General features: G+C 45.6%; 3 protein-coding genes across 3 annotated transcripts; all 3 read left to right on the forward strand.

The window, feature by feature from the left end:
* Nucleotides 1–2,901: 2,901 nt before the first annotated feature.
* On the forward strand, nt 2,902–24,028 carry LOC118383371 (oocyte zinc finger protein XlCOF26-like). Its single transcript, XM_052507013.1, has 4 exons — nt 2,902–2,998; nt 3,839–3,936; nt 4,040–4,784; nt 23,062–24,028. The coding sequence occupies exons 1-3, from the start codon at nt 2,902–2,904 to the stop codon at nt 4,751–4,753; spliced, it is 909 nt and encodes a 302-aa protein (XP_052362973.1). The 3' UTR covers nt 4,754–4,784; nt 23,062–24,028.
* LOC127923103 (death domain-associated protein 6-like) lies at nt 8,514–13,812 on the forward strand. Its single transcript, XM_052507014.1, has 2 exons — nt 8,514–9,091; nt 13,769–13,812. Exons 1-2 carry the CDS (start codon nt 8,899–8,901, stop codon nt 13,810–13,812), a joined length of 237 nt encoding a protein of 78 aa, XP_052362974.1. The 5' UTR covers nt 8,514–8,898.
* On the forward strand, nt 13,818–23,063 carry LOC127923104 (zinc finger protein 235-like; the record flags this gene model as incomplete). The annotated part of the gene is made up of 8 exons (XM_052507015.1): nt 13,818–13,821; nt 15,820–15,882; nt 16,041–16,280; nt 20,161–20,333; nt 20,631–20,733; nt 22,053–22,189; nt 22,347–22,580; nt 22,784–23,063. Coding segments are annotated over 8 exons (1,230 nt in total), but the record flags the coding sequence as incomplete, so codon positions are not given.
* Nucleotides 24,029–25,272: the final 1,244 nt, after the last annotated feature.

Genomic DNA, 25,272 nt, shown 5'->3' on the forward strand with positions numbered 1-25,272 from the left:
TTCAGGATAGAGTTGGCCTGAGGTCAGTTGGTGAAGGATTCATTCAGGATAGAGTTGGCCTGCAGGTCAGTTGGTGAAGGATTCATTCAGGATAGAGTTGGCCTGAGGTTAGTTCTGAAGGATTCATTCAGGATAGAGTTGGGGCAGGTTAGTTCTGAAGGATTCATTCAGGATAGAGTTGGCCTGAGGAGCAGTTGGTGAAGGATTCATTCAGGATAGAGTTGGCCTGAGGTTAGTTGGTGAAGGATTCATTCAGGATAGAGTTGGCCTGAGGTCAGTTGGTGAAGGATTCATTCAGGATAGAGTTGGCCTGTCCGGGAGCAGGTTAGTTGGTGAAGGATTCATTCAGGATAGAGTTGGCCTGAGGTTAGTTGGTGAAGGATTCATTCAGGATAGAGTTGGCCTGAGGTCAGTTGGTGAAGGATTCATTCAGGATAGAGTTGGCCTGAGGTTAGTTGGTGAAGGATTCATTCAGGATAGAGTTGGCCTGAGGTTAGTTGGTGAAGGATTCATTCAGGATAGAGTTGGCCTGAGGTCAGTTGGTGAAGGATTCATTCAGGATAGAGTTGGCCTGAGGTTAGTTGGTGAAGGATTCATTCAGGATAGAGTTGGCCTGAGGTTAGTTGGTGAAGGATTCATTCAGGATAGAGTTGGCCTGAGGTCAGTTGGTGAAGGATTCATTCAGGATAGAGTTGGCCTGAGGTTAGTTGGTGAAGGATTCATTCAGGATAGAGTTGGCCTGAGGTTAGTTGGTGAAAGATTCATTCAGGATAGAGTTGGCCTGAGGTTAGTTGGTGAAGGATTCATTCAGGATAGAGTTGGCCTGAGGTTAGTTGGTGAAGGATTCATTCAGGATAGAGTTGGCCTGAGGTTAGTTGGTGAAGGATTCATTCAGGATAGAGTTGGCCTGAGGTCAGTTGGTGAAAGATTCATTCAGGATAGAGTTGGCCTGAGGTCAGTTGGTGAAGGATTCATTCAGGATAGAGTTGGCCTGAGGTTAGTTGGTGAAGGATTCATTCAGGATAGAGTTGGCCTGAGGTTAGTTGGTGAAGGATTCATTCAGGATAGAGTTGGGCAGGTTAGTTCTGAAGGATTCATTCAGGATAGAGTTGGCCTGAGGTTAGTTGGTGAAGGATTCATTCAGGATAGAGTTGGCCTGAGGTCAGTTGGTGAAGGATTCATTCAGGATAGAGTTGGCCTGAGGTTAGTTGGTGAAGGATTCGCTGCCATAGAAATGTAACTGACTAAAAGGTGAGCCACATTCATATGACTTTTAAATCCTTTTCAAACCAGCTCCATGCAGCCTGGTCCAGGTCTCAGAATAAGTTGTGTAGTATTTAGTAGTATTTATTGGGATCCTCAATTAGCCCCACTTTCTGGGGTCAAAACAGGAAATAAAACACAACAAATAAAATACATGATATCCATAAAATATACATAACACTACATACTCTCCTGCCTCTGCCTCACGCTTCAGAAACAGGAGATCTGTCCTATGAGCCGTTCTGGTTTGTTCAGACCAAGGCTTGTGGAAGGCTACTTACCGACATACAGTGCATTCGCTAAGTATTCAGACCACTTGACTTTCCCCACATTTTGTTACACTACAGCTTTATTATAAAATAGATTAAACAAATTTAAAACATCCTCATCAATCTACACACAACACCCCATAATGACGAAGCAAAAACAGGTTTTCAGAAATGTTTGCAAATATATTAAAAATGAAAACAGAGACTGAGACTGCAGAGACAGGTGCATCCTGTTTCCATTGATCATCCTTGATGTTTCTTCATCTTGATTGGAGTCCACCTGTGGTAAATGTAATTGATTGGACATGATTTGGAAAGGCACACACCTGACTATATAAGGTCCCACAGTTGACAGTGCATGTCAGAGCAAAACCAAGCCATGAGGTCGAAGGAATTGTCCTTAGAGCTCAGAGACAGGACTGTGTCACGACACAGATATGGGGAAGGGTTTCCTAGAGCTGGCCACCTTGCCAAACTGAGCAATCGGGGAGAAGGGCCTTGGTCACGGAGGTGACCAAGAACCCGATGGTCACTCTGTCAGAGCTCCAGAGTTCCTCTGTTGCGATGGGAGAACCTTCCACAAGGACAACCATCTTTGCAGCACTCGACCAATCAGGCCTTTATGGTGGAGTGGCAAGACAGAAGCCACTTCTCAGTAAAAGGCACATGACAGCCAAAAGGCACCTAAAGGACTTAGACCGTGAGAAACAAGATTATCTGGTCTGATGAAACTAAGATTGAACTCTTTGGCCTGAATGCCAAAGAGGAAACCTGGCACCATCCCTATGGTGAAGCATGGTGGTGGCAGCATTATGCTGTGGGGATGTTTTTCAGCAGCAGGGACTGGGAGACTAGTCAGGATCGAGGAAAAGATGAACGGAGCAAAGTACAGGGAGATCCTTGATGAAAACCTGCTCCAGAGTACTCAGGACCTCAGACTGGGGCGAAGGTTCGCCTTCCAACAGGACAACGACCTTAAGCACACAGCCAAGACAACACAGGAGTGGCTTCGGGACAAGTCTCTGAATGTCCTTGAGTGGCCCAGCCAGAGCCCGGACTTGAATATCCCAGTAATCGCTGATCAGAACATACATCTAAGAGGAGGAGGAAGGTGTGGGTAGGACCAACTCAGATCAGAATATACATTTAGGAGAAGTCAACTATCCTTTCTACCTTTTTAGATACCGATGCATAGTATAGCATATAAAATAGAAAACAAGTGTTTAACCCCTGTAATGTTGCCATTAAAACAGGAGAGGGTGCCAGCTCTGACCCAGACAGCCTTGGGGACCCTGACCCGGAGAGACCTTACCTCTGCTCCCAGTGCGGCAAGCGGTTTACTGCAGCCAGCAGTTTGAAGATACACACGATGACCCACAGCGGAGAGAAACCCCACCATTGTTCCGTTTGCGGGAAGGCCTTCTTGCGATCCTATGACCTGAGACGACACCAGGTGGTTCACAAAGGTGAGAGAAACACCCATACCCTGATGTTAAACTATTTGATTGACTATGGTGCAGGTACACTATTGTGTAACACAATGAATTTGAAGATGATCTCCACTGTTTGCTTGTTGCTATCCAGACAGCTTAAAAAAATAGCTGCCAACATTCCATTAAAAACAATGCAGTCAATCCACAGCCATACACTTTCTGACATCAGTTGTTGATAGGACTTAGACAAGTTGTAAAATGCAAGTACTGATATTGTATCGTATAAAAACACTCACTGCTTTCCAAGAGAGCACACATTGAGTCATTGTGGGTTTGTTTACATATATTTTAGAGGCTAATTATACGGAAAATGTGTTTAAAACCTGTATAAACTGTATTTATAATTATATGACCAACATTTTAGGTCGACTAATTCTATTACCCAATTTCTGATGCATCACATGCCTTTTATTTCCCTGCGTCAGTTAAAGCAGGAAATGCATCACCTACTGCCATTCATTCCAATTAGACTGTGTTGGATTTCTCCCTGACCAAGATGGCTGCCATTTTCAGACCATTATGGAACTTTGAGGGTTCACAACACAGCCCCTCTAGTAATTGAGTAGGATCTCTATGGGTGCAGGTACATGGTATTGTAGCAAATTTGGGGTGTACCTCCGACCAGTATGCAAACTGGGTCCAGGAGACTGTCAACCCAACAGTGATCTGAACCGCTTGACGAGGTTGCTAGGTGTTGGGTCGATATAGTATTTTACTATATGTACAGTATACTGTTAAGCATGCAAGTGATGCTGTTCTCTCCTCTCTGTCCTAGCAGCGTCTCTAACCCCTATAATGTTGTCATTGAAACAGGAGAGGTTGCCAGATCTGACACAGACATCTCTGAGAAGCACCACCGCTGCTCCGAGTGCGGAAAGAGGTTCCTCACAAAGACGCGGCTGAACAGACATGCACTGATTCACAGCGGAGAGAAACCACATCAGTGCTCTGTCTGCGGGAAGTGTTTCTTACGACCCGACGACCTGAGGAGACACATGACCATCCACACCGGAGAAAACCAAGCACGTCTGCCATCCGTGTGGGAAGACCTTCACCTTGCTACGGCACCTCAAGATCCACCAGCGAGTCCATACGGGAGAGAAACCATACCACTGCTCCAAGTGTGCGGAGAGTTTCGCCCACCTGTTGGAGTATAGGAAGCACAGACAGACCCACCGTATCGAGAAGCCATACCACTGTGATGACTGTGGCAAGATGTTCTCCCACTTCAGAACCCTCAAGGTTCATCGTCTGATCCACACAGGAGAGAACCTCCACCACTGCTCCTACTGCGGGAAGGGCTTCACGATCAGAGGGAACCTCAACACCCACCTACTGACCCACACCAAGGAGAAACCGCATCAGTGCTCCATCTGCGGACAACGCTTCGCCAGATCCCAGTGCCTGAAAAAACACAAGCTCAAGAAGTTACACATGGAAGAGGTCCTCTACCACATCTGCGACTGCGGTAAGAGCTTCACGGATGTAGAGAAGCTGCAGACGCATGCAAGGACGCACTTGAAGAACCTTGAGAAGAGGTTCTGCTGCTCGTACTGCGGTCGGACGTTCGTACGGGCTGGTGACCTTCAAAGCCACCAGAGAACACACACTGGAGAGAAACCGTACGTCTGCACTATATGCGGGACCCGTTTCGCCCAGTCTGGGAACCTGAGAGTGCACCAGATCACGCACACTAAAAGAGAGGCCGTACTCTTGTACTGTCTGTGATAAGGGGTTCACCACACCGGGGAGTCTGAAGGTGCACATGAGGCTCCATACAGGGAGAAGCCGTATGTCTGTAGCCTGTGTGGGAAAGGGTTCCATGTACCCAAATTGCTGAAGAAACACCAGGAGCATCACACAAGCGAGATGACAGCCTCCTTGGACATGACATAGGAAAAGCCTACAATTTGTCTGGAGGACTTTTATTTTGGAAAACACATGTCGTCAATGAGACCAGTGGCCAGTACTTTAGTCACTGAGGCCTATCCTTTCTCAATTCATCTCTCCTCGATTATCTTGCATCCTCAACTGTATTGGAGGAGAATATCTAAAGTCCCTCCCTCAGACCTTCTCCTCCAATGAGTTTTGAGAAGAAGCTGAGGAGAGAGAATGCAAAAACTCGAGGACTGATGAATTGAGAAAAATCCAGGTTTCTCTGCTGCTCTCATTAACACTAGCATCGCTGGGCCTCGGGCACGTACCAGTGGAAGGTCTACATTTGAAACAGTCGAAAAATCCATTTAAGGACATGGGTTTTCAAAATAAAAGTAATCTGAAATTGCGCTCCACATGTGCTTTTCAACGTCTCACTAGTCATGACTGAATTTGTAGTGCTTCATTTAGTGATACAGCCTTCATAAAGCTTCTCTAGGTTAACGCCATATATGAAGACAGTAATGATATATATAATGATGTGTTACATCGTGTTGCCCTCTTTAGGTAGCCTAGTGGTGAGAGCATTGGGCCAGTAACTGAAAGGTTGCTAGATCGAATCCCTGAGCGGACAAGGTACAAATCTGTCATTCTGCCCCTGAGCAAGGCAGTTAACCCACGGTTCCCCTGAGCAAGGCAGTTAACCCACGGTTCCCCTGAGCAAGGCAGTTAACCCACGGTTCCCCTGAGCAAGGCAGTTAACCCACGGTTCCCCTGAGCAAGGCAGTTAAACCCACGGTTCCCCTGAGCAAGGCAGTTAACCCACTGTTCCCCTGAGCAAGGCAGTTAACCCACTGTTCCCTGAGCAAGGCAGTTAACCCACTGTTCCCCTGAGCAAGGCAGTTAACCCACTGTTCCCCTGAGCAAGGCAGTTAACCCACTGTTCCCTGAGCAAGGCAGTTAACCCACTGTTCCCCTGAGCAAGGCAGTTAACCCACTGTTCCCCTGAGCAAGGCAGTTAACCCACTGTTCCCCTGAGCAAGGCAGTTAACCCACTGTTCCCTTGAGCAAGGCAGTTAACCCACTATTCCCCTGAGCAAGGCAGTTAACCCACTGTTCCCCTGAGAAAGGCAGTTAACCCACTGTTCCCCTGAGAAAGGCAGTTAACCCACTGTTCCCCTGAGAAAGGCAGTTAACCCACTGTTCCCCTGAGCAAGGCAGTTAACCCACGGTTCCCTGGGCGCCGTGGATGTTGATTAAGGCAGCTCCTCCTCACCTCTCTGATTCAGGGGTTGGGTTAAATGCAGAAGACACATTTCAGTTGAAGGCATTCAGTTGTACAGCTGACTAGGTATCCCCCCTTTCCATTATTGTCATCGTGGTTATTATTTGACCCTGCTGGTCATCTATGAACGATCCGGCCTTAATGGTCACATGGACTCTTAAATCTCTATCCGGCACAGCCAGAAGAGGTCAGGTCATGCCTCGGCGCCTGGTTCCTCTCTACCCAACACAGCCAGAAGAGGTCTGGTCACGCCCGGCGCCTGGTTCCTCTCTACCCAACACAGCCAGAAGAGGTCAGGTCACCCATCAGAGCCCTGGTTCCTCTCTACCCAACACAGCCAGAAGAGGTCAGGTCACCCATCAGAGCCCTGCTTCCTCTCTACCCAACACAGCCAGAAGAGGTCTGGTCACCCATCAGAGCCCTGCTTCCTCTCTACCCAACACAGCCAGAAGAGGTCTGGTCACGCCTCGGCGCCTGGTTCCTCTCTACCCAACACAGCCAGAAGAGGTCTGGTCATCCATCATAGCCCTGCTTCCTCTCTACCCGACACAGCCAGAAGAGGTCTGGTCACGCCTCGGCGCCTGGTTCCTCTCTACCCAACACAGCCAGAAGAGGTCAGGTCACGCCCGGCGCCTGGTTCCTCTCTACCCAACACAGCCAGAAGAGGTCAGGTCATGCCTCGGCGCCTGGTTCCTCTCTACCCAACACAGCCAGAAGAGGTCAGGTCACGCCTCGGCGCCTGGTTCCTCTCTACCCAACACAGCCAGAAGAGGTCAGGTCACGCCCGGCGCCTGGTTCCTCTCTACCCAACACAGCCAGAAGAGGTCAGGTCACGCCCGGCGCCTGGTTCCTCTCTACCCGACACAGCCAGAAGAGGTCTGGTCACGCCGCCGGCGCCTGGTTCCCCTACCCGACACAGCCAGAAGATCAGGTCACGCCGGCGCCTGGTTCCTCTCTACCCGACACAGCCAGAAGAGGTCAGGTCACGCCCGGCGCCTGGTTCCTCTCTACCCGACACAGCCAGAAGAGGTCTGGTACCCAACACAGCCCTCAGCGCCTGGTTCCTCTCTACCCGACACAGCCAGAAGAGGTCTGGTCACGCCTCGGCGCCTGGTTCCTCTCTACCCGACACAGCCAGAAGAGGTCAGGTCACGCCTCGGCGCCTGGTTCCTCTCTACCCGACACAGCCAGAAGAGGACCAATCAGAGCCTGCTTCCTCTCTAGGTTTCTGCCTTTCTAGGGAGCTTTTCCTACTCCCTTTGATTCTGCCTCTGCATTGCTTGTTCTTTGTGGTTTTAGGCAGGGTATCTGCAGGGCACTTTGTGGTTTTAGGCAGGGTATCTGCAGGGCACTTTGTGGTTTTAGGCAGGGTATCTGCAGGGCACTTTGTGGTTTTAGGCAGGGTTTATTCCAACTGAAATAGTCAAAATACTTTACTCAACATTGGGTGCTGGAGCTTTTTGTTGTTGACCACATGCCCCCCAAAGGGTCAGAGCTCAGCCCTGGACAAGAGCACTTTGTGGCACCTGCTGATGTGAAAAGGGCTTAATAACATACACATGATTTGATGTGACACAATGTGACCTTGTCAGTAAATGTTATGACAATAAACGCCAACTGCGTGATGTGTTGTCCTTTGTCTGGGGTTCTCTGAGGGGTGGTTTACCAGACGCAAATTAAGCCTAGTCCTTGTCTAAAAAAGCATTCTCAATTGAGAATTTATAGTGAAAAAGTGCTTTTTTTAGTCCAGCACTGGGCTTGATCTGTGTCTGGGAAACCGCCACCAGAGACTTTTAACATGTGGAGTGTAGAAATGCTAAAATAAGATGAATGAATACCTGTCTTGGTGGCAATTTTGGGGATGATTTCTGTTGTCCAAGATGAGGCCTATCCAGCAGTACAATTATCCTTAAAAAATAAAGACGTTTAAAAATGTTGAGCTTACAAAGTAGTTTAGACACATACCTTTTCTATAAATGTCGTAGATTTAAATAAAAAGTCAAGGAGTCCTGCCGAATTGCGCCTGTAAATCGCTCTGGATAAGAGCATCTGATACATGCATCTCCTTTTTACACCAATACTACTGTACGCCGAATAGTATACTGCTCTAAATAATCATTTGTTATTAACTGACTTGCCTAGTTAAATAAAGGTTCAATATAAATTAATAATAGAAACAATCCAAACAGAGTGAAAGAAGCGCAATGCCTGCGCATCCGTGATGCTCGTGAACACACCTTTTTCCTCATACAGGCGGAAGTTTACAGTTGGATTCCCCGACCCTCCTCCATGTCAAATAATTGAAGAAAACCTATCCCAGGTAATCTGTGTAACGTTGAAATGTTGAACCCAACATGCTATATCAGTGTTTAAGCTACTAGAACGACTACCAGCCAGGGAAGCTTCAGGTCGAGCTAACGAGGATGCGCCTATGGCTTTTTTTCCCCACGTCCTCCACCTAGTCAGTAGCCACAGAGGGAGGATGTTTAATCTACAACATGTGAAGGCTATTCCCGTCTCAGTAACTAGCTAACCTTAACTAGATCAGTGACCGTCGTTGTTTTTCCTCCAATGTTCTGCAAGCAGCGAACTAGCAAGCTTAGACTCATATCTGATACAATAACGACGTTAGACAGCTAGACGTCAGTGTGTTTTCTGAATAGATCGATCGATCGATCACATATCTCCTCTTCATATTTAAGACTGTGGCACCATGTCTGATCCGGAATCCCCGGATGCTAGTGACCCGGCCCAGAGAAGCTCCCTGCGAGGTCCAGAGATGACGTCAGGGAAGCTGGAAGACTGCAGTCAAACACTGGAACTCAGTGTGGCTGTCAAAGATGATGATGGTAATGACGAGGAGGAGGCTGATGAAGAGGAAGAGGATAGCGATGATGTAGACTCTGGTAAGTTCAGGTGTTGAGTCAAGTCAATATTGGGCTACAATAAACTCTACTGTGCTGTGTAGCCTTTTCATAGCCTGACTGCCAGCCTGTTTCCCCTATATTGCCAACTCCTTATGGAGTGTGATTTGACAAGAGCGCAGAAACAGACTGTCAGTCAGGCTAGTTTAGTCATAGAGCTGATGGTCTTTCATCATCACTACTGTCTGTTTTCAGTCAGGCTAGTTTATTCATAGTGCTGATGGTCTTTCATCAACACTACTGTCTGTTTTCAGTCAGGCTAGCCTGGGCAACTCCAGTCCTCCAAGGCCTGATTGGTGTCACAGTGTTGTCCCAGCCCCAGCTAACACACCTGACTCCAATAATCATCTAATCACGATCTTCAGTTAAAAATGCAATTAGTTTAAATCAGGTGTGTTTGCTAGGTAGGGATGGGGGAACAGTGGGACACCAATCAGGCCCCAGAGGACTGGAATTTCTCCAGGCTCATCACTACTGTCTGTTGTCAGGCTAGTCTGTTAATCACTACTGTCTGTTTTCAGTCAGGCTAGTCTGTTCATCACTACTGTCTGTTTTCAGTCAGGCTAGTCTGTTCATCACTACTGTCTGTTTTCAGTCAGGCTAGTCTTCATCACTACTGTCTGTTTTCAGTCAGGCTAGTCTGTTAATCACTACTGTCTGTTGTCAGTCAGGCTAGTCTGTTCATCACTACTGTCTGTTTTCAGTCAGGCTAGTCTGTTAATCACTACTGTCTGTTTGTCAGTCAGGCTAGTCTGTTCATCACTACTGTCTGTTTTCAGTCAGGCTAGTCTGTTAATCACTACTGTCTGTTGTCAGTCAGGCTAGTCTGTTCATCACTACTGTCTGTTTTCAGGCTAGTCTGTTCATCACTACTGTCTGTTTTCAGGCTAGTCTGTTAATCACTACTGTCTGTTTTCAGGCTAGTCTTTCATCACTACTGTCTGTTTTCAGGCTAGTCTGTTCATCACTACTGTCTGTTTCAGTCAGGCTAGTCTGTTCATCACTACTGTCTGTTTTCAGTCAGGCTAGTCTGTTCATCACTACTGTCTGTTTTCAGTCAGGCTAGTCTGTTAATCACTACTGTCTGTTTCAGTCAGGCTAGTCTGTTCATCACTACTGTCTGTTTTCAGGCTAGTCTGTTAATCACTACTGTCTGTTTTCAGTCAGGCTAGTCTGTTCATCACTACTGTCTGTTTTCAGGCTAGTCTGTTCATCACTACTGTCTGTTTTCAGTCAGGCTAGTCTATTCATCACTACTGTCTGTTGTCAGTCAGGCTAGTCTATTCATCACTACTGTCTGTTGTCAGTCAGGCTAGTCTGTTCATCACTACTGTCTGTTTTCAGGCTAGTCTGTTCATCACTACTGTCTGTTGTCAGTCAGGCTAGTCTGTTAATCACTACTGTCTGTTGTCAGTCAGGCTAGTCTATTAATCACTACTGTCTGTTTTCAGTCAGGCTAGTCTGTTCATCACTACTGTCTGTTGTCAGTCAGGCTAGTCTGTTAATCACTACTGTCTGTTTTCAGTCAGGCTAGTCTGTTAATCACTACTGTCTGTTGTCAGGCTAGTCTGTTAATCACTACTGTCTGTTGTCAGGCTAGTCTGTTAATCACTACTGTCTGTTGTCAGGCTAGTCTGTTAATCACTACTGTCTGTTGTCAGGCTAGTCTGTTAATCACTACTGTCTGTTTTCAGGCTAGTCTGTTCATCACTACTGTCTGTTTTCAGGCTAGTCTGTTAATCACTACTGTCTGTTTTCAGGCTAGTCTGTTAATCACTACTGTCTGTTTTCAGTCAGGCTAGTCTGTTAATCACTACTGTCTGTTTTCAGTCAGGCTAGTCTGTTAATCACTACTGTCTGTTTTCAGGCTAGTCTGTTAATCACTACTGTCTGTTTTCAGGCTAGTCTGTTAATCACTACTGTCTGTTTGTCAGGCTAGTCTGTTCATCACTACTGTCTGTTTTCAGGCTAGTCTGTTCATCACTACTGTCTGTTTTCAGTCAGGCTAGTCTGTTAATCACTACTGTCTGTTTTCAGTCAGGCTAGTCTGTTAATCACTACTGTCTGTTGTCAGGCTAGTCTGTTAATCACTACTGTCTGTTTTCAGGCTAGTCTGTTAATCACTACTGTCTGTTTTCAGGCTAGTCTGTTAATCACTACTGTCTGTTTTCAGGCTAGTCTGTTCATCACTACTGTCTGTTTTCAGGCTAGTCTGTTCATCACTACTGTCTGTTTTCAGGCTAGTCTTCATCACTACTGTCTGTTTTTCAGGCTAGTCTGTTAATCACTACTGTCTGTTTTCAGGCTAGTCTTCATCACTACTGTCTGTTTTCAGGCTAGTCTGTTCATCACTACTGTCTGTTTTCAGGCTAGTCTTCATCACTACTGTCTGTTTTCAGTCAGGCTAGTCTGTTCATCACTACTGTCTGTTTTCAGTCAGGCTAGTCTATTCATCACTACTGTCTGTTTTCAGTCAGGCTAGTCTGTTCATCACTACTGTCTGTTTTCAGTCAGGCTAGTCTATTCATCACTACTGTCTGTTTTCAGTCAGGCTAGTCTTCATCACTACTGTCTGTTTTCAGGCTAGTCTTCATCACTACTGTCTGTTTTCAGGCTAGTCTATTCATCACTACTGTCTGTTTTCAGTCAGGCTAGTCTGTTCATCACTACTGTCTGTTTTCAGGCTAGTCTTCATCACTACTGTCTGTTTTCAGGCTAGTCTATTCATCACTACTGTCTGTTTTCAGGCTAGTCTATTCATCACTACTGTCTGTTTTCAGGCTAGTCTATTCATCACTACTGTCTGTTTTCAGGCTAGTCTTCATCACTACTGTCTGTTTTCAGTCAGGCTAGTCTGTTCATCACTACTGTCTGTTTTTCAGGCTAGTCTATTCATCACTACTGTCTGTTTTCAGTCAGGCTAGTCTATTCATCACTACTGTCTGTTTTCAGGCTAGTCTGTTCATCACTACTGTCTGTTTCAGTCAGGCTAGTCTATTCATCATTACTGTCTGTTTTTCAGGCTAGTCTATTCATCACTACTGTCTGTTTTTCAGGCTAGTCTATTCATCACTACTGTCTGTTTTCAGGCTAGGTTCATCACTACTGTCTGTTTTCAGGCTAGTCTGTTCATCACTACTGTCTGTTTTCAGTCAGGCTAGTCTATTCATCACTACTGTCTGTTTTCAGGCTAGTCTTCATCACTACTGTCTGTTTTCAGTCAGGCTAGTCTATTCATCACTACTGTCTGTTTTCAGGCTAGTCTATTCATCACTACTGTCTTTTTCAGGCTAGTCTGTTCATCACTACTGTCTGTTTTCAGGCTAGTCTATTCATCACTACTGTCTGTTTTCAGTCAGGCTAGTCTGTTCATCACTACTGTCTGTTTTCAGTCAGGCTAGTCTATTCATCACTACTGTCTGTTTTCAGTCAGGCTAGTCTATTCATCACTACTGTCTGTTTTCAGGCTAGTCTATTCATCACTACTGTCTGTTTTCAGGCTAGTCTTCATCACTACTGTCTGTTTTCAGGCTAGTCTGTTCATCACTACTGTCTGTTTTCAGGCTAGTCTATTCATCATTACTGTCTGTTTTCAGGCTAGTCTATTCATCACTACTGTCTGTTTTCAGGCTAGTCTATTCATCACTACTGTCTGTTTTCAGGCTAGTCTATTCATCACTACTGTCTGTTTTCAGGCTAGTCTATTCATCACTACTGTCTGTTTTCAGGCTAGTCTATTCATCACTACTGTCTGTTTCAGTCAGGCTAGTCTATTCATCACTACTGTCTGTTTTCAGTCAGGCTAGTCTATTCATCACTACTGTCTGTTTTCAGGCTAGTCTGTTCATCATTACTGTCTGTTTTCAGGCTAGTCTGTTCATCATTACTGTCTGTTTTCAGGCTAGTCATTCATCACTACTGTCTGTTTTCAGGCGAAGTCTGTTGATCATTATCTGTTTTCAGGCTAGTCTATTCATCATTACTGTCTGTTTTCAGGCTAGTCTGTTCATCACTACTGTCTGTTTTCAGTCAGCTAGTCTATTCATCATTACTGTCTGTTTTCAGGGGTGGGATTCAGTCACTACTGTCTGTTTTCAGGCTAGCTATTCATCATTACTGGGGTTTTCAGGGAGAGAGTTCATCACTACTGTCTGTTTTCAGTCAGGCTAGCTATTCATCATTATTGTCTGTTTTCAGTCAGGCTAGTCTATTCATCACTACTGTCTGTTTTCAGGCTAGTCTATTCATCATTCCTGTCTGTTTTCAGGCTAGTCTATTCATCATTACTGTCTGTTTTCAGGCTAGTCTATTCATCATTACTGTCTGTTTTCAGGCTAGTCTATTCATCACTACTGTCTGTTTTCAGGCTAGTCTATTCATCACTACTGTCTGTTTTCAGGCTAGTCATTCATCACTACTGTCTGTTTTCAGGCTAGTCTTCATCACTACTGTCTGTTTTCAGTCAGGCTAGTCTATTCATCACTACTGTCTGGGGTCAGGCTAGTCTGTTCATCACCTGTCTTTTGTCAGTCAGGCTAGTCTGTTCAGCTAGTCTGTTTTCAGTCAGGAGTCTATTCATCGCTACTGTCTGTTTTCAGTCAGGCTAGTCTGTTCATCACTACTGTCTGTTTTCAGTACTGTATCTTGTAGTAGCACCAGGGCAGAAAGTTGTGAAAGTGGACATGGATGAGGAGGAAGGGTAGTGAAATCGGGTGAGTAGAGAGCTAGAATGGGGTAGTGGTACAGTAGAGTCCTCTGGGTAGTAGCAGGACAGTAGCAAGCTGGAATGGGGTGAGGATAGTCCTCTGGGTAGTAGCAGGACAGTAGCTAGCTATAATGGGGTGGGAGAGAGTCCTCTGGGTAGTAGCAGGACAGTAGCTAGCTATAATGGGGTGGGAGAGAGTCCTCTGGGTAGTAGCAGGACAGTAGCTAGCTAGAATGGGGTGGGAGAGAGTCCTCTGGGTAGTAGCAGGACAGTAGCTAGCTAGAATGGGGTGGGAGAGAGTCCTCTGGGTAGTAGCAGGACAGTAGCTAGCTAGAATGGGGTGGGAGAGAGTCCTCTGGGTAGTAGCAGGACAGTAGCGAGCTAGAATGGGGTGGGAGAGAGTCCTCTGGTAGTAGCAGGACAGTAGCTAGCTAGAATGGGGTGGAGGAGAGTCCTCTGGGTAGTAGCAGGACAGTAGCTAGCTAGAATGGGGTGGGAGAGAGTCCTCTGGGTAGTAGCAGGACAGTAGCTAGCTAGAATGGGGTGGGAGAGAGTCCTCTGGGTAGTAGCAGGACAGTAGCGAGCTAGAATGGGGTGGGAGAGAGTCCTCTGGGTAGTAGCAGGACAGTAGCTAGCTAGAATGGGGTGGGGGAGAGTCCTCTGGGTAGTAGCAGGACAGTAGCTAGCTAGAATGGGGTGGGAGAGAGTCCTCTGGGTAGTAGCAGGACAGTAGCTAGCTAGAATGGGGTGGGAGAGAGTCCTCTGGGTAGTAGCAGGACAGTAGCTAGCTAGAATGGGGTGGGAGAGAGTCCTCTGGGTAGTAGCAGGACAGTAGCTAGCTAGAATGGGGTGGGAGAGAGTCCTCTGGGTAGTAGCAGGACAGTAGCTAGCTATAATGGGGTGGGAGAGAGTCCTCTGGGTAGAAGCAGGACAGTAGCTAGCTAGAATGGGGTGGGAGAGAGTCCTCTGGGTAGTGGCAGGACAGTAGCTAGCTAGAATGGGGTGGGAGAGAGTCCTCTGGGTAGTAGCAGGACAGTAGCTAGCTAGAATGGGGTGGGAGAGAGTCCTCTGGGTAGTAGCAGGTACAGTAGCTAGCCTAATGGGTAGTAGTGGTACAGTAGAGTCCTCTGGGTAGTAGCAGGACAGTAGCTAGCTAGAATGGGGTGGGAGAGAGTCCTCTGGGTAGTAGCAGGACAGTAGCTAGCTAGAATGGGGTGGGAGAGAGTCCTCTGGGTAGTAGTGGTACAGTAGAGTCCTCTGGGTAGCAGTGGTACAGTAGAGTCCTCTGGGTAGCAGTGGTACAGTAGAGTCCTCTGAATGGGGTGGGTACAGTAGAGTCCTCTGGGTAGTGGCAGGACAGTAGAGTCCTCGGTGGTACAGTAGAATGGGGTGGTACAGTAGAGTCCTCTGGGTAGTAGTGGACAGTAGAGTCCTCTGGGTAATGGTGGTACAGTAGAGTCCTCTGGGTAGCGGTGGTACAGTAGAGTCCTCTGGGTAGTGGTGGTACAGTAGAGTCCTCTGGGTAGTGGTGGTACAGTAGAGTCCTCTGGGTAGTGGTGGTACAGTAGAGTCCTCTGGGTAGTAGTGGTACAGTAGAGTCCTCTGGGTAGTAGTGGTACAGTAGAGTCCTCTGGGTAGTAGTGGTACAGTAGAGTCCTCTGGGTAGTAGTGGTACAGTAGAGTCCTCTGGGTAGTAGTGGTACAGTAGAGTCCTCTGGGTAGTAGTGGTACAGTAGAGTCCTCTGGGTAGTAGTGGTACAGTAGAGTCCTCTGGGCTCTTATCCTTCTGCACTCATTATTGTACACTCCTGGTTACCCATGTCTATATCAAACACTGATTGACAGAAATAATAATTATTATTATTATTATTATTAAATAATAAACATCAGCAGACACTCAGGCCCCCGTTGCCTGGTTGCCTGGTTACCTGGTTGCCTGGTTACCTGTTATAGAAGTTCTGATGGATATTATCGGTTCTATTCATGTGTATCTGTATTTTAACAGGGCTTTCTATTGTTAGAAGAGATGCAGAGGAGGAGGGAGGTGGCGGAGATGAGACCAACTCCGGTAATCACAGACCACAATAACCATTCATGGGGATGATAAAAAGCTTTGGTTGTATCCACTTTGATAGTTTATAGTGTTTACGTAAGAGAACATTGATCTGAAAGAGATACACACGGTTCCCCGACTGTATTTAACCTGTAGTGTTGTCACGGAAACAGGAGGGGGCGCCAACTCTGACACAGACTGTTCAGACGGGGAGAATGAACAGAGTTCGAACGCTCAGAGTGCAGTGGAGAAGCCACACCCTTGCTCCCAGTGTGGCAAGACCTTCATCACCGTGGGGAGCCTGAAGAGGCACACACAGACTCACAGCGGAGAGAAACCCCATCGGTGCTCCGTCTGCGGGAAATGTTTCTCACGCTCAGACGACATGAAGAGACACCTCACCATCCACACAGGTTATTGTGAACAAGTATTATTTTTCAGTATTTGGCATAGACTATTACAAGATAGAATGTAGCTGTAAGCAGCCATGGTGGTGCTCAAGCCTTATTGCACCACAGCGCCAACTTCAGTACACCAGACCATGCCTGCCATATTATCACAACTCAACATCCACCAGACCATGCCTGCCATAACATCACAACTCAACATCCACCAGACCAGACCATGCCTGTCATAACATCACAACTCAACATCCACCAGACCAGACCATGCCTACCATAACATCACAACTCAACATCCACCAGACCAGACCATGCCTGCCATAACATCACAACTCAACATCCACCAGACCAGACCATGCCTGTCATAACATCACAACTCAACATCCACCAGACCAGACCATGCCTGTCATAACATCACAACTCAACATCCACTAGACCAGACCATGCCTGTCATAACATCACAACTCAACATCCACCAGACCATGCCTGCTATAACATCAACAACTCATGCCTGCTATAACATCCACTCAACATCCACCAGACCATGCCTGCTATAACATCACAACTCAACATCCACCAGATCATGCCTGCATAACATCACAACTCAACATCCACCAGATCATGCCTGCTATAACATCACAACTCAACATCCACCAGACCATGCCTGCATAACATCACAACTCAACATCCACCAGACCAGACCATGCCTGCTATAACATCACAACTAACAACATCCACCAGACCATGCCTGCTATAACATCACAAACATCCACCAGACCATGCCTGCTATAACATCACAACCAACCAGACCATGCCTCCATAACATCACAACTCAACATCACAGACCATGCCTGTCATAACATCACAACTCAACATCCACCAGACCAGACCATGCCTGTCATAACATCACAACTCAACATCCACAGACCAGACCATGCCTGTCATAACATCACAACTCAACATCCACCAGACCAGACCATGCCTGCTATAACAACTAATCCACCAGATCACAACTCAACATCCACCAGACCATGCCTGCTATAACATCACAACTCAACATCCACCAGACCATGCCTGCTATAACATCACAACTCAACATCCACCAGACCATGCCTGCTATAACATCACAATCAACATCCACCAGACCATGCCTGCTATAACATCACAACTCAACATCCACCAGACCATGCCTGCTATAACATCACAACTCCACATCCACCAGACTTCACATCCACCAGACCTGCTATAACATCACAACTCAACATCCACCAGACCATGCCTGCTATAACATCACAACTCAACATCCACCAGACCAGATGCCTGCATAACATCACAACATCCACATCCACCAGACCATGCCTGTCATAACATCACAACTCAACATCCACCAGACCATGCCTGTCATAACATCACAACTCAACATCCACCAGACCATGCCTGCCATAACATCACAACTCAACATCCACCAGACCAGACCATGCCTGCTATAACATCACAACTCAACATCCACCAGACCAGACCATGCCTGCCATAACATCACAACTCAACATCCACCAGACCAGACCATGCCTGCCATAACATCACAACTCAACATCCACCAGACCATGCCTGCTCATAACATCACAACTCAACATCCACCAGATCATGCCCTATAACATCACAACTCCACATCCACCAGACCATGCCTGCTATAACATCACAACTCAACATCCACCAGACCATGCCTACTATAACATCACAACTCAACATCCACCAGACCATGCCTGCTATAACATCACAACTCAACATCCACCAGACCATGCCTGTCATAACATCACAACTCAACATCCACCAGACCAGACCATGCCTGCCATAACATCACAACTCAACATCCACCAGACCATGCCTGCCATAACATCACAACTCAACATCCACCAGACCATGCCTGCTATAACATCACAACTCAACATCCACCAGACCATAACATCACAACTCAACATCCACCAGACCATGCCTGCTATAACATCACAACTCAACATCCACTAGACCATGCCTGCTATAACATCACAACTCAACATCCACCAGACCAGACTCAACATCCACCAGACCATGCCTGCTATAACATCACAACTCAACATCCACCAGACCATGCCTGCTATAACATCACAACTCAACATTAGACCATGCCTGCCATAACATCACAACTCAACATCCACTAGACCAGACCATGCCTGCCATAACATCACAACTCAACATCCACCAGACCATGCCTGCTATAACATCACAACTCAACATCCACCAGACCATGCCTGCTATAACATCACAACTCAACATCCACCTGACCATGCCTGCTATAACATCACAACTCAACATCCACCTGACCATGCCTGCTATAACATCACAACTCAACATCCACCTGACCATGCCTGCTATAACATCACAACTCAACATCCACCAGACCATGCCTGCTATAACATCACAACTCAACATCCACCAGACCATGCCTGCCATAACATCACAACTCAACATCCACTAGACCATGCCTGCCATAACATCACAACTCAACATCCACCAGACCAGACCATGCCTGCTATAACATCACAACTCAACATCCACCAGACCATGCCTGCTATAACAACTCAACATCCACCAGACCAGACCATGCCTGCTATAACATCACAACTCAACATCCACCAGACCATGCCTGCTATAACATCACAACTCAACATCCACCAGACCATGCCTGCCATAACATCACAACTCAACATCCACCAGACCATGCCTGCCATAACATCACAACTCAACATCCACCAGACCAGACCATGCCTGCTATAACATCACAACTCAACATCCACCAGACCATGCCTGCTATAACAACTCAACATCCACCAGACCAGACCATGCCTGCTATAACATCACAACTCAACATCCACCAGACCAGACCATGCCTGCTATAACATCACAACTCAACATCCACCAGACCATGCCTGCTATAACATCACAACTCAACATCCACCAGACCAGACCATGCCTGTCATAACATCACAACTCAACATCCACCAGACCAGACCATGCCTGCCATAACATCACAACTCAACATCCACCAGATCATGCATGCTATAACATTACAACTCAACATCCAGACCAGACCATGCCTGCTATAACATTACAGCTCAACATCCACCAGACCATGCCTGCTATAACATCACAACTCAACATCCACCAGACCATGCCTGCTATAACATTACAGCTCAACATCCACCAGACCATGCCTGCTATAACATTACAACTGTCAACATCCACCAGATCATGCAGTCTGTTTCTGGGATTTGGGACCATTCTTGTGAATCGATACTCCTCTATATAGAAGTGCTATGAAGTGTAGAGGTCTTGCCTCATGTAAATGCTACAATAAATGCGTATCCAACAGGGAGCAGATAGGTCAGAGGTCAGACACATTTTAAAAGTTTCATGTATTATCATAGTAAGACCAGAGGTAAACATGTGCATCTATTGAGGGGCTGAATCAAAATGAATATGTCTCGCAACGGGAAATATCACTTAATGTTTATTTTTAGATGACAAAATGTTGGAATCGATATACAGTGGGGCAAAAAAAGTATTTAGTCAGCCACCAATTGTGCAAGTTCTCCCACTTTAAAAAGATGAGAGGCCTGTAATTTTCATCATAGGTACACTTCAACTATGACAGACAAAATGAGAAGAAGAAAACAAATCCAGAAAATCAAATTGTAGGATTTTTTTAAATGAATTTATTTGCAAATTATGGTGGAAAATAAGTATTTGGTCACCTATAAACAAGCAAGATTTCTGGCTTAGATGACAAAATGTTGGAATCGATATATATGGATGCTCTTGATCGACTTTATCAGTACCTCTAACTCATCCCTAGGAGAGAGGGTGAGCCACGTCTGTCATCAGTGTGGGAAGACTTTCACCAGTCTGGGAGGGCTGAAGAAACACCAGATGACCCACACAGGTGTAGTGGCTCCTTCTTCCAGGTGTATAGAGGATGATGTCATGGGATGTTTGTTGATGATGAGGGCGCGGCAGCGTAGCCTAGTGGTTAGGCATTGGACTAGTAACCGAAATGGTTGCAAGTTCAAATCCCTGAACAAGGTAGTTTAAAAACTGTCGTTCTGCCCCTGAACAGGCAGTTAACCCACTGTTCCTTGGACTTGCCTAATTAAATTAAATAAGAATACATGTTAATGATTGATGTAAATGTATTATAAAAAATATTGATATTATAATTGCCTACAAATGTTATCAGTGTCTCAAAACTCTCTTTGATTGGGCCTCAATGTGTTTTTAAAGTCTGTTATTTGTGACATTGAAACGTTCTGTCTGTCTGTGTATCAGGAGAGAAGCTGTTATATAATACATGTGTTGTTCCAGTGTTCTGAGTGTGGGAAAGGTTTCACTGCGCAGGGTAACCTTAAGATCCACCAGCGCATCCACACAGGTCTGTTATATAATACATGTGCCGTTTTACCTCCTCAGGTTTATATCTCTCAGAAAGACACTCAACGTTTTGTACCGGCTTTTAAATGAAAATGTATTTATGCTCATCTTGTTTCTGTCTTCCATGTCATTGGTATTTATGCTCATCTTGTTTCTGTCTTCCATGTCATTGGTATTTATGCTCATCTTGTTTCTGTCTTCCATGTCATTGGTATTTATGCTCATCTTGTTTCTGTCTTCCATGTCATTGGTATTTATGCTCATCTTGTTTCTGTCTTCCATGTCATTGGTATTTATGCTCATCTTGTTTCTGTCTTCCATGTCATTGGTATTTATGCTCATCTTGTTTCTGTCTTCCATGTCATTGGTATTTATGCTCATCTTGTTTCTGTCTTCCATGTCATTGGTATTTATGCTCATCTTGTTTCTGTCTTCCATGTCATTGGTATTTATGCTCATCTTGTTTCTGTCTCCCATGTCATTGGTATTTATGCTCATCTTGTTTCTGTCTTCCATGTCATTGGTATGTGTTCTGTGTAGAGTTCTCATTCTCAGCCCAACGGTTTCAGGCTTGCCATGCTGTGTTAAGGGGGGGTAAAAAACGTTTCTCTCTCAGCCGCAGCAGCAGCCAGGATTCCAGTAGTGGCTGGGTCAAGGGGTTGTGAATTCTTTCTGATGTACAGACAGCGATTTTAAGTTGAATAAAATCTCATTGACTGATTATCAGACAAGACACAGGCATTTGGTTGGGAGGAGGACAGGCTGCCAGAGAAGAGCAGAATCCACTTGTTAAGCTACGTAACACGCTGGCAAAATGCTCTGATCACTTAATATATGAGAACTGGAATCAAGTTACTCACTTAGCTAACATTTCCCCGGCCTAATTGTTGTCCAATATCCAAACGAACATTCAGCGAATTAAAAAAAAAATCTTCCATTTTAGTTAATTGATTTATCAAGACGAGTCACCCACACTCTTCTTAAAGCAATGTGGTGGCGCTGTCCCAATCAAGTCAGTGCTGAAATGATCATTTCGGTGACCACACACACACGACTATTGCTTTAAATTAGTATAACGGTTGGATATGACATTGGGAGTTTCAGTATAAGCAAGTATTTGATACATGCCTTCAATTGCATTAGCTTATTTTATTGCATTTTTTTTTAACATGAAGTTGATTATAACTAAGAGAAACTCCCCGATCTGTTTCTTCGTCCCCTCGCTCCGCTGCCGCCTGGGCTTCTGCAACGTTGTTCTCAACACCAGTTTAAATCAATATAAACTTTATTTAAAAAAAAATGAAGTTATTCTATTCACAGGGGAGAAACCGTACCAGTGCTCCCAGTGTCAGAAAAGCTTCTCCCGGCTGGCCCACTATAAAGACCACCAGCAGACTCACCGGGAGGAGAAACCGTACCACTGCAATGACTGTGGGAAAAGCTTCTCCTACTTCAAGGTTCGTTGTTGTTTTACGGTCTTAAATTGTATCTATTTACTCCTCGTCTGCTGTTTTGTTTTTATCTTTCTCACGGTTTATTGATTTTATGTGGGAAGCACTTTGCACTGCATTTTGTTGTAAGTAATGATCTAAATAAAGTTTGTTTTGATTCAAGTCGCTCAAGTGCCACCAGATGATCCACAAAGGGGAGAACCTCCACCACTGCTCCGTATGCGGTAAAGGGTTCGCCATCCGCGGCAACCTGAAGACCCATCTGCAGACACACACCAAGGAGAAACCACACCAATGCTCAGAGTGCGGGAAACGGTTCTCCCGAGCCCACGACCTGAAGAAACACAAGCTGCTCCACACGGGGCAGAAGACCTACCACATTTGCCAGTGTGGCAAGGTGCGTGTCAATTTAAAGTTACCTTATGTAGCTTTGTGTACGAACCAACAGTTTTCAGATAGAAATGCGAGTTATAGATTTGCCATTCTCTTTGAAAGCAAGTCTTATAAACTGTAGATCTGTTTATATGTGCGATATTTCTCTGCTTCCCCTCCTTTTTCATTTTTGTTTTTGTGTCTTTGTTTATCTGTCTCCAATCGAAGAGCTTCACGGAGCTGGGGAACCTGCGGACCCACCAGAGAACTCACACCGGAGAGAAACCATTCTGCTGTTCCTTCTGCGGCCGAACCTTCTTGCGTGCTGGAGACCTGAAGAGCCACCAGCGGACACACACCGGAGAGAAACCATTCATCTGCGCCATATGCGGGACCAGTTTTGCCCAATCTGGCAACCTAAAAGTGCATCAGATCACACACACTAAAGAGAGGCCGTACCCTTGTGCTGTCTGTGATACGGGGTTCACACACCGGGGAGTCTGAAGCTACACATGAGGACACACACAGGGGAGCGGCCTTTCCTGTGTAGCGCATGTGGGAAAGGGTTCACGGCGTCAGGGCAGCTGAAGAGGCACCAAGAGTGTCACATGAGAGACACTGTCCAATCATCTCCTAGTGAAGACACGGGGGTGGCGGTGGCTTCAAAATAAAAGTCCTCTCTAAGCGGACTACGAAATAAGAGTACTGGAAACGTGCCATTGTGTGTCTGAACTGTGATCATGATGGGAGGTTTTACTGCTTCATGATGTCCCTAATGGGACACCATTCACAGTGGGCTCTGGTCAAATGGGACACCATTCACAGTGGGCTCTGGTCAAATGGGACACCATTCACTGTGGGCTCTGGTCAAATGAGACACCATTCACTGTGGGCTCTGGTCAAATGGGACACCATTCACTGTGGGCTCTGGTCAAATGGGACACCATTCACTGTGGGCTCTGGTCAAATGGGACACCATTCACTCTGGGCTCTGGTCAAATGGGACACCATTCACTCTGGGCTCTGGTCAAATGGGACACCATTCACTCTGGGCTCTGGTCAAATGGGACACCATTCACTATGGGCTCTGGTCAAATGAGACACCATTCACTCTGGTCAAAAGGACTGCACTATAAAGGGAGTAGGGACACTATTCACTCTGGTCAAAAGGACTGCACTATAAAGGGAGTTGGGACACTATTCACTCTGGTCAAAAGGACTGCACTATAAAGGGAGTAGGGACACTGTTCACTCTGGTCAAAAGGACTGCACTATAAAGGGAGTAGGGACACTATTCACTCTGGTCAAAAGGACTGCACTATAAAGGGAGTAGGGACACTATTCAGGACCTACACTATTCCTCCCTTTTGCAGAACATCAGTGGTTTACTCTGTGAGCTCAAATATGAGCTTTTTAAAGTGTCAGAGAATGTGATGTTTGACAAGAAATTGTTATCGGAGTCCTGAATGACACCAATTTAGTGCACTACGTTTGACCAGGGCCCAGGGTTCTGGCTAAAAGTAGTGCACTATATAATAGGGAATAGGGTGCCATTTGGGACCCTGGTCTTAATGGTAAAATGTCATCCATCCATTTAGAATGTACACGATCTGATATTGATCATATAACATGATTCCCAAATGGCACTTATTCCCTATATAGTGCACTAATGTTGCTCAGAGCCTAAAGTAGTGCACTATATAGGGAATAGGGTGCCAGTAGGGACACAAAACAGTGTATAGTATACGACAGTGCTAATGAACATTCTCTGGTAAACACAGTTTACTGATTTTTGTCTATTTTATTATCTGAGTATTGATCTGATTTTAATAAATAAACTATTCTACTAATATGTTTCATCCTGTGAAAACTGTTTGAAACAAATTAAGTTCCCTGTCGTCCTGTAGGTGGTGCTATTGAGTCACATTCTCAATGGAGTCCGTAGTTTCCATATCGTCCTGTAGGTGGTGCTATTGAGTCACATTCACAATGCAGCCAGTGAAGTTTGTTTTTAGCCCATAGCGCTCTGTAGTGCACTGTATAGGGAATAGTGTGCCATTTGTTAGGTAGCCTTAGTCCCTCCTTTAGTTTCACACTAAAGTGTGTTTCCTACTGATAAGGAACTCTTCCTCAGAATAAACATGTATTATCCCCTACAAAAACAGGTGGTTTATAACGAAGAATGGACAAAATTAGTCATACCAAAGACTGTAAACAAAATGGGCTGTCGGGGAACTACATGTAATTTAACTACACTGAACAAAAAATATAAATGTAATAATTTCAAAGATTTTACTGAGTTACAGTTCATATAAGGAAATCAGTCAAGTGCTTGCCCAGGTGAAATTTAAAAGTGGCTGGGCCAGTGGTCTTGAGAGTTGTGGAGGGTCAACACCTTTTAGTTTGCATCCCGCTTTGATTTCTAGATAAACATTCCTGTGTTTGATCTTCCCAGTTTTGGTTTTGCTTCCTGTCTTTTCAGTTTGGGTTTTTATTTTGTTTGCTTCTTGGGAAAATTTAGTGGGTGTCTTTTACGTTCCAGTTGTTGTTGTTACTAGTCAACTATCAGTGGACACCCCCATGAGTGTCTTTCAGAGCCCTTCCTGTTTCGTTCCGGTTGTTGTCAGTGACTCTGTTCACCTTCTGTTTGAGCGATTTATTATTTGGGTTTTCTTGCTGGGAACGTTACAAAATGGGTTTCGGTAGTGTTTTCTGGG

This window comes from Oncorhynchus keta, unplaced genomic scaffold, assembly GCF_023373465.1.
Source record: "Oncorhynchus keta strain PuntledgeMale-10-30-2019 unplaced genomic scaffold, Oket_V2 Un_contig_28345_pilon_pilon, whole genome shotgun sequence".
Taxonomy (NCBI): Eukaryota; Metazoa; Chordata; class Actinopteri; order Salmoniformes; family Salmonidae; genus Oncorhynchus; species Oncorhynchus keta.

Excerpts from the sequence above, each read along its gene's own strand:
- LOC127923103 (XM_052507014.1), top strand. The coding sequence starts at position 8,899 with ATGTCTGATCCGGAATCCCCGGATGCTAGTGACCCGGCCCAGAGAAGC. Across the intron at positions 9,092-13,768 it reads TAGCGATGATGTAGACTCTG|GGCAGAAAGTTGTGAAAGTG; the intron begins GTAAGTTCAGGT and ends TAGTAGCACCAG.
- LOC118383371 (XM_052507013.1), top strand. The coding sequence starts at position 2,902 with ATGACCCACAGCGGAGAGAAACCCCACCATTGTTCCGTTTGCGGGAAG. Across the intron at positions 2,999-3,838 it reads ACACCAGGTGGTTCACAAAG|GAGAGGTTGCCAGATCTGAC; the intron begins GTGAGAGAAACA and ends TCATTGAAACAG. Across the intron at positions 3,937-4,039 it reads AGACGCGGCTGAACAGACAT|AAAACCAAGCACGTCTGCCA; the intron begins GCACTGATTCAC and ends TCCACACCGGAG.